Raw genomic sequence first — 17,672 nt, 5'->3', positions numbered from 1 at the left:
TCTGCTACTAAATGGACAGCTTTATCAATAAGAGGATAATTTTGGGTTGACAAAATGTTCTTGTTTGCGTGCAGGGGTCCAGCCCTCTCACAGGGCAGTTTAATTTATTTTTATACTTACCATGCTGTTGGCCAGAATCGGATTTTTATAAATGTGAAGGCCAGGATTGATCCAAGAAATGCAGACCTCCGTAAACACTAGAGGGTGAGTTCTAATCTGCTATGTGTTCGCTGTGCGATACTGCTAGGCCTGATAGATGGTTCCCAAAACACTTCAGAAACCAACATACACCAAGGACATACTCTGACCCCGGCCAATCCTGATGCTAAATAACAACTAGTAGCAAACATCGTAGTCATGGGCAATCAGTACACCAACTCCCACACGCCCATCGGGATCACGTACACTGCACTCGTCCGTCAAAGGGCATTCAGTGCACTTCAACTCCTGTTCAATTAGCGGAACCATACGCTAAACTTGACTTATGTCCATTACAGGACTTACATTAGAAAAACTTAGTCATGTTGTAGCAATGAACAGAATCTAAATTAGGATTTGACTCCAGCCATTTTAATCGATTTTATTTAAGAAAAGAAAAAAAAACAAAAACATAAAACAATCAGGTTAAAAACACTCTTGATTAAACCGTTTAAAAGAACGTAACAATATGAAAACAGTATAAAAGCAAGAAAAGGAAATATTGAGGTAAATACCAGTCTACAATGTTCATCAGGGAGACAGTAACATGGAGGGAACAGTGGATTTATCACAGTTCAAAGGCAGTGCAGTCAGATTAAAACACAAATAAACAAGTTTCTTCCTTAATTTGCCTTCACTCGCCCCACACCGACTAAACATCAAGCAATACTGTCCATCGACCCCCAAAGTCACTGCAGATTACATCAGAGGAGTGCGCGTTTTACTTGTGGCAGCAGTCCAGACTCCTCCCATGTGCCAGTTTTCCTTATGTCCTCTCTCTGGGTGATGGTAGAACGGTACATGCCAAACCAGGAACATTCCTCCACTTTTATTCTCCAGAAGGCTGCATTTGTTTGCAAAAAGCCTCGAACTGCTGCTGTTCCAACTCAGTCATGACGCGGTTGAGAGCATATATCTACACGGGGGCGAAAAAGAAAGGGTGTGATGAGGGGTATGTGGAAATGTTAGCATTCAGAAGTATACTAAGGTTTGCACTGCTTATACTGTAAAAGAACGAGAACGAAAAAACAGAGAGACACTGTTTTCTAACAAGTAATTTTACTGGACTCTAATACTTTATACCCATACCCTGTCTACTTGCTACAGAACTATAAACTACGGCTAAAGCTTTTTCAAATAAAAAAAACTGCGGGTGTGGCAAGGGCTGCTGGACTTCACTCTGTCAATGCTTATATGGTCATTGTTCTTGAAAAACTGTATTGTTGGGGAAGCTGCAAGAGGGTCCTCATAAAAACAAGAAATTGCAATGCAACGGGGCTAGCATTACGTCGAGTTAGAGCCATTAGCATTGTAAACTCCTAACCAGACTTTTCTTGTCACATTAAATGAAAAAGAAACCAAAAAAAACAACAACAAAAAACAAGCGTGATGCACTGCGAAATAAAGAGAAAAAGTAGTCCAGACACAATACTGAAGACATGGAGCCTTGTATGTTTCCAGTAGTAAGGCGTGACGTATGCATGCCTTTCACAAATGAAAAAAAAAACAGATTTTGAAAAGGCAAGCCCATGAGCCAAGGTAAGTGATTGATTTAACATGGGCATGGTTAAAATCGTCCTATGCACCCGCCCCTAAAAAAAAGATACCGCACAGATTGATATAGCAGTCCCTGGCACTGGCAGGAACTACATAGTATGCTGGTGTGCTCCTTGTGAAAAGGAAGAATGTAGTCACACAGTTAAGCTAGCCAATGGGTGAAGACCAATTAAGGTTATTGGCTCCAAGTCCCCATCAGTAAGCATATTCCACATATTATTTTAGTACAATCAAAAAGTCTTGGCACCACTGGTGGCGATGTTATTTTGTGGGTGCACATATGCGTAATGATGTATGCACGTGCATGCCTCAAGCATGCAAGTGTGCAAAATAACGCAAGTGCAGTTCTAAAAAAAATTACCAATGCTAAACAGATCAATATATACATAAACTGCTAAGAAGAGTGGCTATGCTTACAGGTTCGCACCTCATACACGTATATATAACATGTACGGAAAATAATGTCCATGTATAACAAACAAATAGTATTCACAGGGTGCCAAACTGGTATAACACCCAACCACCTCAGGTGCAGTTGTGTTGATTTGAAGGATCAAACAACATGAAGAAATTAATACTGGTTTACCAAGGCACACCACAGTAGTCCGTAAAAGTAAGCTCCTTATATCAATCAAAGTTCCAAATACACGTCTGTATAGGTTAGAGATTTTATTCATACAAGGCACCATCAATCCAATGAACATCAGCCGACACGTGTTTCGTCATCAAGACCTTCTCAAGGCATAGGTTTGTGAGCAGTAAAATGTCCCAAAAGTGTCGGCAAGTTCCCAAAAATCGAGGACATACGGGAATGTAGGGATGTTTTGCCAAATATGGAAGGATTAGTAAATATTGCTGGTAGATACAGCCATGATACGCCGGAACATATAGGTGTCGCGCAGAAGGAGGAAAAGTATTAGTCGGTCTAATACTTTTCCTCCTTCTATGCAGGACCTATATACTAATCCTTCTGCAACACTTTTGGGACATTTTACTGCTCACAAACCTGTGCCTTGAGAAAGTCTTGATGACGAAACACGTATCGGCTGATGTTCATTGGATTCATGGTGCCTTGGATGAATACAATCTCTAACCTATACAGACGTGTATTTGGAACTTTGATTGATACAGTATACTAAGGAACTGACTTTTAAGGACTACTGTGGTGTGCCTTGGTAAACCAGTACTAGGATCAATATATAAAAAAAAAAAAGACGAAAAAAAACAAAACCGAAAAGTATGGCCAACTCTTTTTTATGTGGAAAACATTTTAAAAACTTAATTAAAAAAAAAAAAAAAAAGAAGGCTCAGTGGGGAGCAATGGAGGATACGTGAGGTTAAGAAGGAAAGGGGAGTGTATGCGGTTGGTACACAAGAGGAAGAGCAACGGTTGGACGGTAGGAGAAGCAAACAAGTGACCGAGCAACATGGAGTGATGGGAAGGAAATAAATACTCAAATAAAAATGCACAGTACACACACATATGAGTGTACAACACAGAAATCTCAGACCGAGGGGAATCACAGGAGCAGACAGGTGGAAAATATGCACTCTTGTGGGGTGCTTACTCAATAAAACAGAGCAGCGGAATGAGACAAAAGAGATACGCTTCAGAGGAGGACAAATGCAAGACAGAGAAGGTAAACTGTTGAGAAAGGAGTAAGTAAACGTGAGTGACAGTAAACATACCCAATGGTAAGCAAAGGGCGGGCCCTATGCTCATTGTATTTTTTTAGATAAGCCAGTAATACATAGTTTTCAAGCAGACAGCTGCTCGACCTAAAAAATAGACAGGCACTTAATAGTGCCTGTACTATATACTCCTGAGTCCCATTCCAGTTTGTGTAGCTGAACTCACTCCCTTGACTGCAGAATTACGTACTGCCAAGCGACAACTCTAAGTGAACTAGCTGCTTGGTGATGCTTGCATATCATTGAGCTATAACTTGTACGAAGTTGGTTTGTCACAGCCAGTACCACTGACGCGTAATAAATAAACTGTGTAATGATTGAGCTAGTCAGGAGTGTTTTCTTAGTGTACCCTTAAATTTTAAATCTCACACGCAGAAAACCATTTCTCTTACACAAAACAGTGATTCAGTTGTTGACTATCTAATACATACAGGTGGGCAAGAGGCAAAATAAAAGGGCCAGTTGAGCCAGAGCCAATCCCATGGTTAGTCAAAGCTCTAAATGCCCAAGCATGAGCTGGGCCAGCAAAATATTTGGCAAGTAAATTATGCAACAAACAAACATCTGGTGAACATAGAACAAAGATGTTTCAGGTTTCAAAAAGGTTTCCCTTGTAACATAGGGGGTCTTTGGTACACTAGTTTACATCGCTGAACTGAAAGTCATTTCCTAGAAGTGATAATTTCTAAGGATGAACTTAGAAACATTCATGCCACCACCTGCTCGCCCTGACAACAATGCCAGCAGCTAACCACTTGGCTGGTCAGGTGCCATTTGCCTCCTTCCTATATGTGATTCACGTACAAGAGAGGATTCTATAAAGTGCATATCCTGAACTGATGCAGTTGAAGGTACTGCCAAATGCGCTGATGAAGGAAAAATAGGCATAGTAAAATAAAATAATTGCCTAGGTTCACAAAGTTTGTGCAAATGAAGTGAGTAAGCAGGGATTGATGACAGTTTTTCTGGAACCACACTACCAAATTCAGCCATTAGCATTTCATGAAAGTGCTTGCTCTGCAAAGGCTATATACATTTTCAATTACCCCCTCTGTGTGGACGGAGGCAGACCCTCTGCAGCAAGACATCACCCTCTGCAGCAAGACTGCAGGGTACATGGATTATGTATTCCTGACAAGGGCAGAAGTAAAACTTGTAAACGATCAACAGATTTTTACATGAGCACATCAACATGTGCGTATTTGCATGTGCTAAATATAGTTCACCAATTTTCTAGGAGTATGATTTCCTGGTCTACGTCTGTCAATTCTTGTGAATTTATGAAATACGTAAATCTGCTAAGACATATACCATGGGCTCACTTTTGTGTCTTAGTTTAGGAATTAAGCCCCTAATTAGGTTTGGCGTTAACCAAGACCTTTTTGTCTTATTCAAATTCTATATCTTTCTCTATACATCTATCGGCTGGCTTCACTGTGAGTTATAGCATGCTGCCAATTCACAAGGAGGATATTGGCACATAAAGCAGTGCCAGGAACAATTGTGGCAATGTGTACTTTTTGAAACCAAAAATTAATTTTGCTTTTTGCCAATGTCTGTTACAATGATGAGGGCCTGGCAGCTCCCACAATAATTTTTTTTTTTTTTTTTTACAAAAGCCATGTCAAAACTAGACATGCATTGGCAAAACCAAAAGATGGATCACCAATGCTTGTTTATTTTCATGTTTCTCATAATTTTGTCCAAACCGGTTAGTGATTTTCGATTATAAATATTTTTGGGAACACTAGCATGCATCAACACATTTTATTAAATGATGCTTCTAAGAAATGGTACCTAAACTTTCAAAGTAGTTAGCAAAACATTTTTTTCCCAGTTGCATTTTATTCTGAAAGAAAAATTATCAATCTTGCTTTCAAGGTTGTGCAAATATTTGAATATAACAAGACAGTATTCTAGGAGTATTACACATAGCCTTATCTTCTTAAATTTTGCAAACATGTGTGCACATTTTTGTTTTTAACTGGATCCACTGTCAAGTAGTGCAGTCAGCGCTTACAACATTTATTTTGATTGCTCACCTAAAAAATAAAGGTGTTGGATTAATGAACCATAAATATAAGTTCGAACAGCAATAACATACAGGCACAAATATTATCTCAACTGCAGACAGTTCCTTTGCCTGTAAACAGGGAGCCAAAGGGTTTGCGCTGCAGGGGAATGGGGCTAACTTGTCCCATGGACAAAATAAAAATGAAAACTTGTTATCCTTGACCCAAACAATATATCCTGGGCGTTCGGCTATAGGAATTCCACACCCCTGTGTACCCACACTGCACACAACATTCCATGTATTAATCGCTTTGGACATAATGCCTCCCTAAGGTTCTCACAAAGAGCAGCGCGGGACATAGTTATGGGAAAGAGTGAGTGGGGCTAAGAAGGAACGAAAGTTGAACGGGAGAAGGTGAATAAAGAGGTCACAACTTAATTTTAAGGAGGTGTATGATAAGTGCGTAGACTTGTCTGTCCATGAACGTTTTGAAATTAAGAAATAAGGATTAGAAAAGGCACGCTGCGGTCTAAAATCAAAGCTTTTGCTGTAGTTGGCAAGCTGCTGCCTTAGTCAGATGTCTGAGCTGCAACCACTTTTGGAATGTGGGGTGTGCCAGTACTATGACTCAAGGCAGCTCGTGGAGCCAGGCAGATGTCTGGAAGCCTTCACTGAAGGTTGCCTGCCACGAGATACTAACAGGCAGTTATAAAAATAACAGCAGAGAGCAACGGCATTCAATAAAAGGAGTGCCTTTCTTCAGGGATCTACGACCGTCTCGAAAAGAACGCAGGTGTGAAGAAAAAGAGTACAAGACAAATTAAAATTCCCCACCCGGTTTACCCCAGGTGAATTCAGAGGCGAAATGGGTCTTATGTTTTTTTTTCCCTCTCTCTGACACCGATGAAAGTATTGCACGAGTTCCAAACCTCCAAAGTCTTTTACAAGCAAGCAGGCTAACAAATCTGAGTTTGAATGCACCTAACGGAACCAGAGTGACCCTAGTGGCGGGGATAGAAGAATGTGGGATTTTGGGTCATTTAACCATTTAACACACAAGCCAAAAATCAGAGGGCGCGGGTGCGCATGAGTGGAAATCAGCCCATACTCATCCCGTCCCCAAGCTTACAGTATCGATCTTGCAATTTGATAACGCAATTCAAGATGTCCTTCGGCATTTCCTCGACTAGTTGTCGACCAAAAGGGCACAATCTGGGCGTATTTAAGCCCGTCGTATTTATTCTACAACTCTTTAATATTATTTCTTTAGTTGGCAGAGTATGGGTATTTCTATAACACATACTACCACTAGTGGGGTTCTGAAGAGCTTTGCAGCATGAAACACGCTAGAGATGATTCAACGTTAAGAGTCACGGGTAGCCATGCTGCTGTCAAGCAATTTCGAATATTAATGCAGGAGTGTACACATTCTAATATGATACAAATTTCACATACTTAGGTGTCACAATATTAATAACATTGTCATAATCATGGACAGGAAATGTTCGTGCTGTTTGTAGCCGTGCATATGGGCCATCCACTGGCAGTCAGGACATGTGTTAATGTTGGCACAGAAATGCTTTATGCAGAGTATCAAAAGTCCCATTTAGACTGAGGAGTATTAACATCTCAAGCTGTAGTACAGACCTGTGTTTTACTGCAGAAGAAAGCTGTTTTTTAGGGAGAAACATTCAGGATTATTATGTAGTTCATACATTTCAGCAGGATCGCATTTACAAACGACATGCAGTCATGTTATGTGCAAAAAATGCAATATTATTTCCACACGTCCTTAGACTGCTGGGAAACAATGTTTCATCGATATTAATCAGTACTATGCTCTGGATGTGAAGGAAGACCCTTCGTTTAAATGACTTACTGCTGCATGGTTAGTTATTTCAATTTTTGCTGTGGTAGGTATTTTTGAAAACGAGATACTTGTAGTCTTTTTAGTCTTGGCACTCTGATGCTGGAGTATTATCATTTGGACTCGAGTGTGGCTGTTAGGCATTTTCCTTGTATTAAGTAGGATTATTTGGTTCCTATGTTGCCGACGGTGTGGCTGGGTAATGTCGATCGTTGTCTTCATCAGAATCAGGTGGGGAATAAACAGGGCTCCTGGACTCTAGGTAATTATCCAGGGCTTGTAGCTCTTGCCCTAAGAGAGCCATAGTTTAGCGGCTCAGAACATCCGATCATCACCAATCTTGAAGTGGAGAATATCAACAGTAAACGTGATTGTCTTTCGTTTTATTGGATCAGCACATTAATGACAAAGACATTCTCAAAGCTTGAGAAAGTAATGAGCAATATTGACCCCTTTGCCTAGGAAGCTAAATTCCCAATACTTGCCTGCGACACTGCAGGCAACTAACTGAATTATGGGAATGTCTTGTTCCACTGAGGGCTCACATTCTGCTTGCCTCGAGACGTATTTCTTTCCCAAACACAAACCACAAATATGAGCCAGCATATTGAAAAGCACTGTGTGGTAAGAACGGAAAAAAGTGCCACCATATGTCTCAAATTATAGCGACCACTGTACCTTTTCTTTAAGTTCGGAAATGGAACTGTGCACAAGCTGTTGGCTGTTCACCATTCTACCAGGTCACCATATTATGGAGAATGAAGTCCATACGAAACTATGACCACCCTGGTAGATAGTCCTTAAGCTTTTTTTTTGCAGTCTTACAGTCCTCACGCGATAGATTGTAAATGGACTTTTGTAGATCGACAAAAAAAAGGGAATACAGTGCACTCCTTCTGTAGATGGTGAGCATCCAACAATTAATATCTTGATTTCCAGTGGCACAACAGAGAGAAGGACCGTCAGCAGCTGAGCTGCCCACATTCATGGTAGAAGTTGAAACAGTGGTGCCTGATTATCGTTGTATTCAGCTTCTTCTATTGGGTGATGACAATTTTTAAGGGAAAATGTCCATCTTCTCTCATCCTTAGGCCAGATCACCAGGAACATCCGGATCCTTGAGGTAATTTTTCTTGCTCCAAGAGGAGATGGCATCTTCCCATTTGAAAGCATTCTTACAATGCAAGAAACAAGGGTGAGGGGTATGAAATGCCATGCATGTCTTCCATTCCCTAAATATTAAGCCAAGAGATGAAGAAACCTTAAAATATAAAACTCAGTCCATTTACAATATGCATGTTACCTGACAAAATCTGTCCAGTTTGTTTTGCACACTTTCCACAATTGACCAACACAAAGGAAATCGTATACATCAGAGCCTGTTCATACATTTCCAAGACCAGCGGCCACATGTCTTGAAGAGATTAAAAAAAAAATATGGCAGTTGAAAGGAAATGTGTCATTGCCAAGAAAATCACGTTTTGCACTAGACATAAACGTGTTCCCCCTCTAAATTACTAAAAGCACTGCTAACTACTTTACTGTACATGGATATCTATGTTTAAGCATTGCCCTATGAAGAAGCCACCATCAAGATGATTACAATCCAAAATCCATCAGGTCTGTACTGACGCAGAGGTTGAAACCACCAGACTAACACAGACAGTTGTGCATAGGGATAAAATCCAGTCTTTATGATTGAGGTACAATGCTTGGAGGAAAAAGGATGAGGGGCGCAAAAGTCCCCGGCAAAGGCTGGACAAAGGATCTTTGAAGAGAATAATTCTAAAAGTGGTGCTCAGGTCTGTCGACATGGTGGGAATGCAAGACAACTGATACGCTTGATAAGCAGAAGGATCTGGATTTGGGCATAGCACACTTGGAGCTGAATCACCTGTGGCATTTATGGACTTTAGTGAAGATAACTTGTGAAGAATCATGAGTGCTGGTGGCTCGAGTATTTTGTGGCAGAGGCCCAATTCACGTAGGCCTTCCAGAATACAAGCTTTCCTCCTGTACATAAAAGGGTTAGCAACCTGTACAGTTCTTTTTACTTTAGCTCTTGTAACCTCTGTGACAAATGTTTTTTCATTGTTCATACTCATTTCTGGTATAAAACAACATGTTACATTTGTTAACACTCTTTATGGTCAATATTGTATCTAAGCACAGATTCCTCACCTGAGAATACCCTCCAGGTACCAGAATGGATCTGGAAAATGTTCTACATGGCTTACTCCTACATGCTGCTAGGTGGCACTGTGTGGACTTGCGCTCACCCCACACCCCCAGGATGTGATGGATTGGAGTCACATACAAGGACCACCCTTGGGCATTGACAACAATTCCTTGCCTTTTTATTTCTGCGTCTTCAGGTGAGGATCATGAAGGGATGTTGGTTCCAGTGAGTTGAACCACTTGGGACCTTTTCACGCGCTAGAAAGAAGCCACTCCACAAAATGGGGAGGTGGGAGGGCAGTGAGGAATTTCCAATTAGATAGAAGATCCACCAGAAGGAGTGTTACTGCAGGCAAGTAACTTGTTCTCCTTATAGATACTTCTTACTACAGAATTGTCGCATTAGAGTAGCTTTCAAAGCAAAACCTCACTAGGCAGAGAGTACACGGAGAGGACTCACAAAAAGGTTCTGCAGGACCAAGTGTATGAAATGTCCTTCCCACCAGGCCCAGCTATCAAGGCAGTTGTGTTTTGTGAACATGTGCACTTTCGCACATTGCACCCCTCCCCCACCCCCCCCCCCCCAGGTCCCCAGAAATAAACCAGGTGTGGATGGCCGCGTGAACCCCACCCCACCCCCAACTCGATATTTACCCAGCGAGGTAGCACTTACTAACTAACCAGTAGAAGATACTCCAGTTGGAGAGACATTTTGTGGAAACTGGACTATTGTTGGGTAAACAAGCAGGTGAGCTTCCGTTCTGGCCATGATGCTAATTTCACAGAAATTAAACCTCAACAGGAAGCACTTACAAATATATATGTAGCAGGTGCCCCAGTTAGATCTCCACTTCTGGAAAGGACAAATGATTCTAACTCCTAGGCTTGGTGAAGGCAAAGCAAGTGTGCTTACTCAGTGAGTCCATATTGAAAACAATCTGAAATCCTTAGTAGAGTTGAATGCATCTTTCATCTACTGGAGTGCAATCAGATCCTCTCAAAACCACTCTCACACCTAGAGACAGCTTCTCACACCTACTCTTAAACCCAGAGGCTCTCTCACACCTATTCTCAAACCCAGAGAAACAGGCCCTGTGGCCAACTCCAACTGCGCATCGCCAAAGGCCGTGCACAGCAGGGAGTTAGGTGGTTGGGGGGGGGTGGCCACTGGACAGGCTCTGCGTCCAACCGCTGATGCGCACGGGTATTGGATGTGCGCAGAGGTGGTTGGATTAACATAGTAAATAACATTAATTTGTGTTAAAAAAAAATTTGAGATTCACTTTAAAAAACAAAAAAAAAAACAAAGGTCTCAGGGCTGTTTTAGTTAGGTCCCGAATTTACTTGCACAAACACTGAGCAAATGCTGCTAGAAATCAAGACACATGGCTCTTAAATGCCCACTTTGCACATAAACTGCTTCAAGATTGGGGATGCCTCAGCGCATCTCGCACTCCTAATTCCAGCGTGTAGGAAAGTACAATCTTGCCTGGCATGTTACCCCCAATTTCACTGTATGTATGTATGTATGTATGTATGTTTTAGCCCTTGTGTCACTGGGATCCTGCCAGGCAGGACCCCAGTGCTCATAGTATGTGCCCTGTATGTATTCCCTGTGTAGTGCCTAACTGTATCAATGAGGCTCTGCTAACCAGAACCTCAGTGTTTATGCTCTCTCTGCTTTCTAAATTTGTCACTGCAGGCTAGTGACTAAATTTACCAATTCTCATTGGCACACTGGTACACCCATATAATTCTTGTATATGGTACTGAGGTACCCAGGGTATTGGGGTTCCAGGAGATCCCTATGGGCTGCAGCATTTCTTTTGCCACCCATAGGGAGCTCAGACAATTCTTACACAGGCCTGCCACTGCAGCCTGAGTGAAATAACGTCCACGTTATTTAACAGCCGTTTTTCACTGCACACAAGTTACTCAGTGTGTGGGCACCCTGGCACTAGCCAAGGTAGCTCCACATCGTTCAGGGTGAATTCCCCGGACTTTGTGAGTGCGGGGACACCATTACACGTGTGCACTATACATAGGTCACTACCTATGTATAGCGTCATAATGGTAACTCCGAACTTGGCCATGTAACATGTCTAAGATCATGGAATTGTCACCCCAATACCATTCTGGTGTTGGGGGGACAATTCCATGATGCCCCGGGTCTCTAGCACAGAACCTGGGTACTGCCAAACTGCCTTTCCGGGGTTTCCACTGCAGCTGCTGCTGCTGCCAACCCCTCAGACAGGATTCTGCCCTCCTGGGGTCCAGGCAGCCCTGGCCCAGGAAGGCAGAACAAAGGATTTCCTCTGAGAGAGGGTGTTACACCCTCTCACTTTGGAAATAGGTGTGAAGGGCTGGGGAGGATTAGTCTCCCCCAGCCTCTGGAAATGCTTTGATGGGCACAGATGGTGCCCATCTCCGCATAAGCCAGTCTACACCGGTTCTGGGATCCCCCAGCCCTGCTCTGGCGCGAAACTTGACAAAGGAAAGGGGAGTGACCACTCCCTTGACCAGTACCTCCCAGGCTCCTCCAGTGTGTCCCAGACCTCTGCCATCTTGGAAACAGAGATGTTGGGGGCACACTGGACTGCTCTGAGTGGCCAGTGCCAGCAGGTGACATCAGAGACCCCCTCTGATAGGCTCTTACCTTTCTTGGTAGCCAATCCTCCTTTCTTGGTAGCCAAACCTCCTTTTCTGGCTATTTAGGGTCTCTGCTTTGGGGAATTCTTCAGATAACTAATGCAAGAGCTCACCAGAGTTCCTCTGCATCTCCCTCTTCGACTTCTACCAAGGATCGACCGCTGACTGCTCCAGGACGCCTGCAAAACCACAACAAAGTAGCAAGACTACCAGCAACATTGTAGCACCTCATCCTGCCGGCTTTCTCAACTGTTTCCTGGTGGTGCATGCTCTGGGGTGTCGCCTGCCTTCACCCTGCACCATAAGCCAAGAAGAAATCTCCTGTGGGTCGACGGAATCTTCCCCCTGCTAACGCAGGCACCAAAAGACTGCATCACCGGTCCTCTGGGTCCCCTCTCATCCTGATGAGCGTGGTCCCTGGAACACAGGAACTCTATCCAAGTGACTCCCACAGTCCACTGATCCTTCAGTCCAAGTTTGGTGGAGGTAAGTCCTTGCCACCCAACGCTAGACTGCAAACCTGTGTACTGCGTGATTTGCAGCTGCTCCGGCCCCTGTGCACAGCCTAGCCTGGGTCCCCAGCACTCCGTCCTGCAGTGCTCAACCCTCCGAGTTGGCCTCCGACGTCGTGGGACCCTCCTTTGTAACTCTGCGTGGACTCTGGTTCACAAATCTTCCAAGTGCCTGTTCAGGTACTTCTGCGGGTGCTGCCTGCTTCTGTGGGGGCTCTCTGAGTTGCTGAGCACACCCTCTGTCTCCTCCTCCAAGAGGGCGACATCCTGGTTCTTCCTGGTCCCTAGCAGGAACCAAAAACCTCTACCACGACCCTTGCAGTTAAGCAAGGCTTGTTTGTGGTATTTCTGCGTGGGAACACTTTTGCTACCTTCATTGTGACGTGGGACATCTTCCATCCAAAGGAGAAGTTCCTAGTCCTCTTCGTTGTTGCAGAACTCCAAGCTTCTTCCATCCGGAGGCAGCTTCCTTGCACCTTCATCCAGGGTTTCCTGGACTCTTGCCCCCCCTGGACACTGTTGCGACTATTGGACTTGGTCTCCTTGCTTTGCAGGTCCATGAATCTGTTTTCAGTGCACTGGTGGTGTTTGTTGTTCTTGCAGAATCCCCCTATCACGATTATTGTGCTCTTTTGGGGTACTAGGTGTACTTTACTCCTACTTTTCAGGGTCTTGGGGTGGGGTATCTTGGACACCCTGACTGTTTTCTTACAGTCCCAGTGACCCTCTACAAGCTCCCATAGGTCTGGGGTCCATTTGTGATTCGCATTCCACTTTTGGAGTATATGGTTTGTGTTGCCCCTAGACCTATGTTCACCTATTGCAACCTATTGTAATTCTACACTGTTTGCATTACTTTTCTGACTCTTACTTACCTGTTTTGGGTTTGTGTACATATAACTTGTGTATATTACTTACCTTCTTACTGAGCGTACTCAGTGAGATACTTGTGGCATATTGTCATAAAAATAAAGTACCTTTTTTTTTTTAGTAACTCTGTGTATTGTGTTTTCTTCTGATATTGTGCATATGATATAAGAGGTATAGTAGGTGCTTTGCATGTCTCCTAGTTCAGCATAAGCTGCTTTGCTATAGCTACCTTCCATCAGCCTAAGCTGCTAGAAACACCTCTATTCTACTAATAAGGGATAGCTGGACCTGCACAAGGTGTAAGTACCTTTGGTACCCACTACAAGCCAGGCCAGCCTCCTACACAGGGCCAGTGGACTGCTTTCAAAGGGACCTTCTGTTCTCGGGAGTGATTTGGTAATGGATTCTTAGGTACAAGAGAACGAGTCGACAGTTTTAAAAGTACATCCCATGCTTACAATAACAAGAGAGTGTATGCATTACTGCTAAATTAAGAATCGAGGATAAAGCATTGAGCAGGAGATCGATTGATAGACCTCAGCACTATTACTGAGCTACAGAAGCTCTCTCTTTTGCAGACGCGGTTCATTAATTCTCGACAGGCCCGAACTTCAGGTCTGGGCGAGGATGTGCAGGGATGTGCCCCTTTAATTCGTGAGGCTGAGGCGCCCTGGCTGCAGATGGGCGGGGTGGGTCGGTGACTCAGAGATGCCATTCTCCTGCTCAGTTGGCAGGCGCACAAGAACGCATCGCGGAGGGGCAGACCTTTCCAGCTTGCAGAGGCAGACGGAGACGAGAACGCTGCGTCGCCCCAGGATCTTACAAAGCACTTAAGCGACCCCTCAAAGACGCCCCTGCGACCACTTACAACCCAGTCAAAATGTTCCTCGTGAAAAATGTTCTGGGAGGAATAACAAAAGGTGGCCAGGCAGGTGACATCATGAACGTAATTGGAGGGCTGATACCCGGCCAGGGGGGCAGCGGTGGAGGCGGTGGCGGTGGCAGCAGTGCTGGTGGTAGTCGTGGAGGTGGTGGAGGCGGTGGCAGTGGTTTTGGTGGTGGCGGTGGCATTCTCGGAGGAATTATTGGTATAATCAGTGAAGCAGCAGCAAGCTACAAACCTGAGCCCCCGCCGCCTCCCCGCAGCAATTTCACCAATGTGGAAGCCAATGAGAGCAACGAAGTCCGCCAGTTCCGACGCCTCTTCATGCAGCTGGCCGGGGACGACATGGAAGTGTGCCCCACGGAGCTGATGAACATCCTGAACAAGGTGGTTACCCGACACCAAGACCTGAGGACCGAGGGGTTCAGTCTGGACTCCTGCCGTAGCATGGTGGCCGTCATGGACAGCGATGGCACGGGGAAGCTGGGCTTTGATCAGTTCAAGTACCTCTGGAACAACATCAAGAAGTGGCAGTGCGTATTCAAAAGTTTCGATCGCAACCAGGAAGGCTTCATCAGAAGCTCAGAAATACCAGCAGCCTTACAGGCAGCGGGCTTTCAGCTCAATGAGCAGCTGCAAAACATGCTGGTCCGCCGCTATGCTGACGATGAAGGAAATGTCAACTTTGATAATTTTATCAGCAGCATGGTCCGGCTGGACGCCATGTTCCGTGCCTTTAAAGCTCTGGATAGAGATATGGATGGGCAGATCAGCGTCAGTCAAGAGGACTGGCTCAAGATGACCATGTATTCTTGAACACATGAAGTGGGGAGGCTCAGGTTTTGGTGAGATAGAATCTTAAGCTATCATCTTTCGACTGTTTGGAGCCCAGCCTTAGAAATATTTAGTGTCTTTTAGTGTTTCCCCCAGGTCCACAGTACCGAAATGTAAACTGTTGATATCACAGAGAAGAGAGACATTAATGTAACTCTGCAGTTCGCTCTCATTTTTTCAATTAAACTGTGTGCCCTGCATTATGGCTGTCATGTTGCCAATCATAAACTGTCCTTATTTCAGGTTTCTTTTTATAAAGTTATACAAGCTTCTCCAAGCTAAATTGTTAAGCTTCCTTACAAAACAGCTATCTTTCTGCCAAGCTTAAAATAAATGTGTAGATATCATAACCTAGGAAACAAATTGTGTAGAGCTTGCAATTTGAATATTTGAGTTATCGAAATGTTCTTTAGTGTACATACTTTTTTTAAACCATTAAACTGTTTGCCATTAAAATGAAGGGAAGCAGGAATCCGTGTACAAACCAAATTAACATTATCAATAACATTAGCTTAGATGCTTCACAATAACCATTTAAACATGTAAACGGTGAAAGAAAATCTGGAAAATAAAACGCAGAAGTGCAATGAAAACAAAAACAAAGTGTCTGTTCCTCTGTGCATATTGTAAGCGAAGAATCCACAAAGAGAAACGCTTTATTTTTCCATAAACTTTTCTCTTTGGAACAGATCATGTCTCTGTGCTGACTGTGCCACACCCATGAGAAATTCCCAGCACAGAGAATGGAAACACGCTACTGCGAAACCAGAGCTCATCAAGGCCTGCTGCTATTAGCCCACGCAGTAGAGCCTAACAGGACTTGTGATTTTTTTTTTTATTAGAAATAAACCCAGGGTAAAATGGAGAAAAATCTGACAACTCGGAACACAGACGAAAGAGAACGATTAGAGAAGACTGAGAAAGGGAGAAACAAGATCGAAAAAGAACCTGCTAGAGAGAAATAAAGACGAGTTGTACAGTCTGGTGGAAGAAACAAGCGTGAGGGCAAATCAAGGAAAGGTAGCCTTGGTATTGGCAAGTCTGGCATTCGGCCCCTAGGAACACTTTTAGGGCACTTGTTATAGACTTTAAGAACCGAGGATGCAATGTAGAGTTTGTAGCACACTAGCCACGGCTTCAATGTACGAATTTAAACCAACTTAAATTCAGGCATGCCAACAGTTTAGGAATTTCTCCAAAAAAGAAACTGATTGCGTCGCACTCAGTTTAACTGGACCACAACAAGTTACTTATTTTCGAATGAGCCAAGCTATGAGCTCAGGGAAGCTATTCGCTTTCAAGCGTGGACTCAACGACAGATTTTCAGCATACAACGTCACTCCATTTTCATGCCAACTATGTAAATGAGTTACATTTTGAACAAATCTATATAAAATATTTTATATGGCTATCCTGAGACATATTGCATGGGTCTGGACATCCTAGAACTCCAATGACACCCCATCATAGACTGTTAGTAGATTGTAGTGGTGCCCATGCCGGTCTATAGAACTGAGTAATAATATGCACACATGGCTCTAGAAATCTCTAATGAACAGAGAGGGCAAAAAGAAGGAGGCAGGACAAGTGTGGGCGGGCCATGTAGATGCAGGGGGAGGAATGGGACAAAGCAAAAATCAACAAATGGTTTCGGGAGAGGTACTGTTAAACATTGTCCAATTTTGACCACATCTAACAAGAGAGATGTGGATCTAATCGATATTATGTTGCAGCTGCAGAGTATTTATCTTTTAAACTGGCGTGCAGCCAGTTTGGGGCTCTGAACTTATCCTCCTCTTGCAACATGATGGATTTGTAGTGGCTACTGTGCCCCTGTGCCCAGTGGCGAGCTGCACACCCACAGGTGTAGTGTTCCCAGCTGCGGGCGATTCTGGCAGAGGTACTGTGGCCGGGCTTTCTTTGGGCTTGGCGATTCCCTGTGGGTAGCACATGCAGGGGGGTACTTCCTACAGGGCATGTCTGAAGTGTAAAATTCAATAACGCAGGGTGTTAATGGTTAGGGAACCCACCAAAATTCAGGATTTTTGTGGCTCTCAATCATAACCATAACACCCACTCAGCAAAATAGTTTTCAGCGACAGCACTAGTCCCAATCAAAACACTTAGTTCACAAACGTGACGTCATTACCATGAATAAATATTTCACATATTTCATAGAAATGACACTGAATGTGGTATTTACCTAGAAGTATGTAGGTATGTGGTCTATGTACAGTGAGAACCTAGCCAAAAAGGCAGTAGAGCTGTGTACAGGGGCAAAGGCACAATTAAATTCAAGGGGTGTTAGGAGTGGTAGCTGGCTATTGGACTTTTCCTGCATTGAGATGTAGTCATATCTGTGAACTATAGAGTTAGATTACAAAAAGGTATAATTATATTAGAAAAGTGATCTAATAA

The 17,672-nt window shown here is 43.6% G+C and overlaps 1 protein-coding gene and 1 pseudogene across 1 annotated transcript in view; one reads left to right on the top strand and one right to left on the bottom strand.

The window, feature by feature from the left end:
- Nucleotides 1–564: 564 nt before the first annotated feature.
- SVBP (small vasohibin binding protein) overlaps nucleotides 565–17,672 on the bottom strand; it is a 92,685-nt gene continuing 75,577 nt past the window's right edge. Inside the window, exon 2 of the mRNA XM_069240292.1 lies at nucleotides 565–1,114. Within this exon, the coding sequence (XP_069096393.1) occupies nucleotides 1,028–1,114 (87 nt within the window). The 3' untranslated portion in view covers nucleotides 565–1,027. The remainder of the gene's footprint in view (nucleotides 1,115–17,672) is intronic.
- Nucleotides 14,255–15,857, top strand: LOC138300662 (calpain small subunit 1 pseudogene; annotated as a pseudogene).

This window comes from Pleurodeles waltl, chromosome 6 (assembly GCF_031143425.1).
Source record: "Pleurodeles waltl isolate 20211129_DDA chromosome 6, aPleWal1.hap1.20221129, whole genome shotgun sequence".
In the NCBI taxonomy this organism is placed as follows: domain Eukaryota; kingdom Metazoa; phylum Chordata; class Amphibia; order Caudata; family Salamandridae; genus Pleurodeles; species Pleurodeles waltl.
Note: the sequence above shows the minus strand (reverse complement) of the source record. Positions and strands in the feature narration are given on the sequence as shown.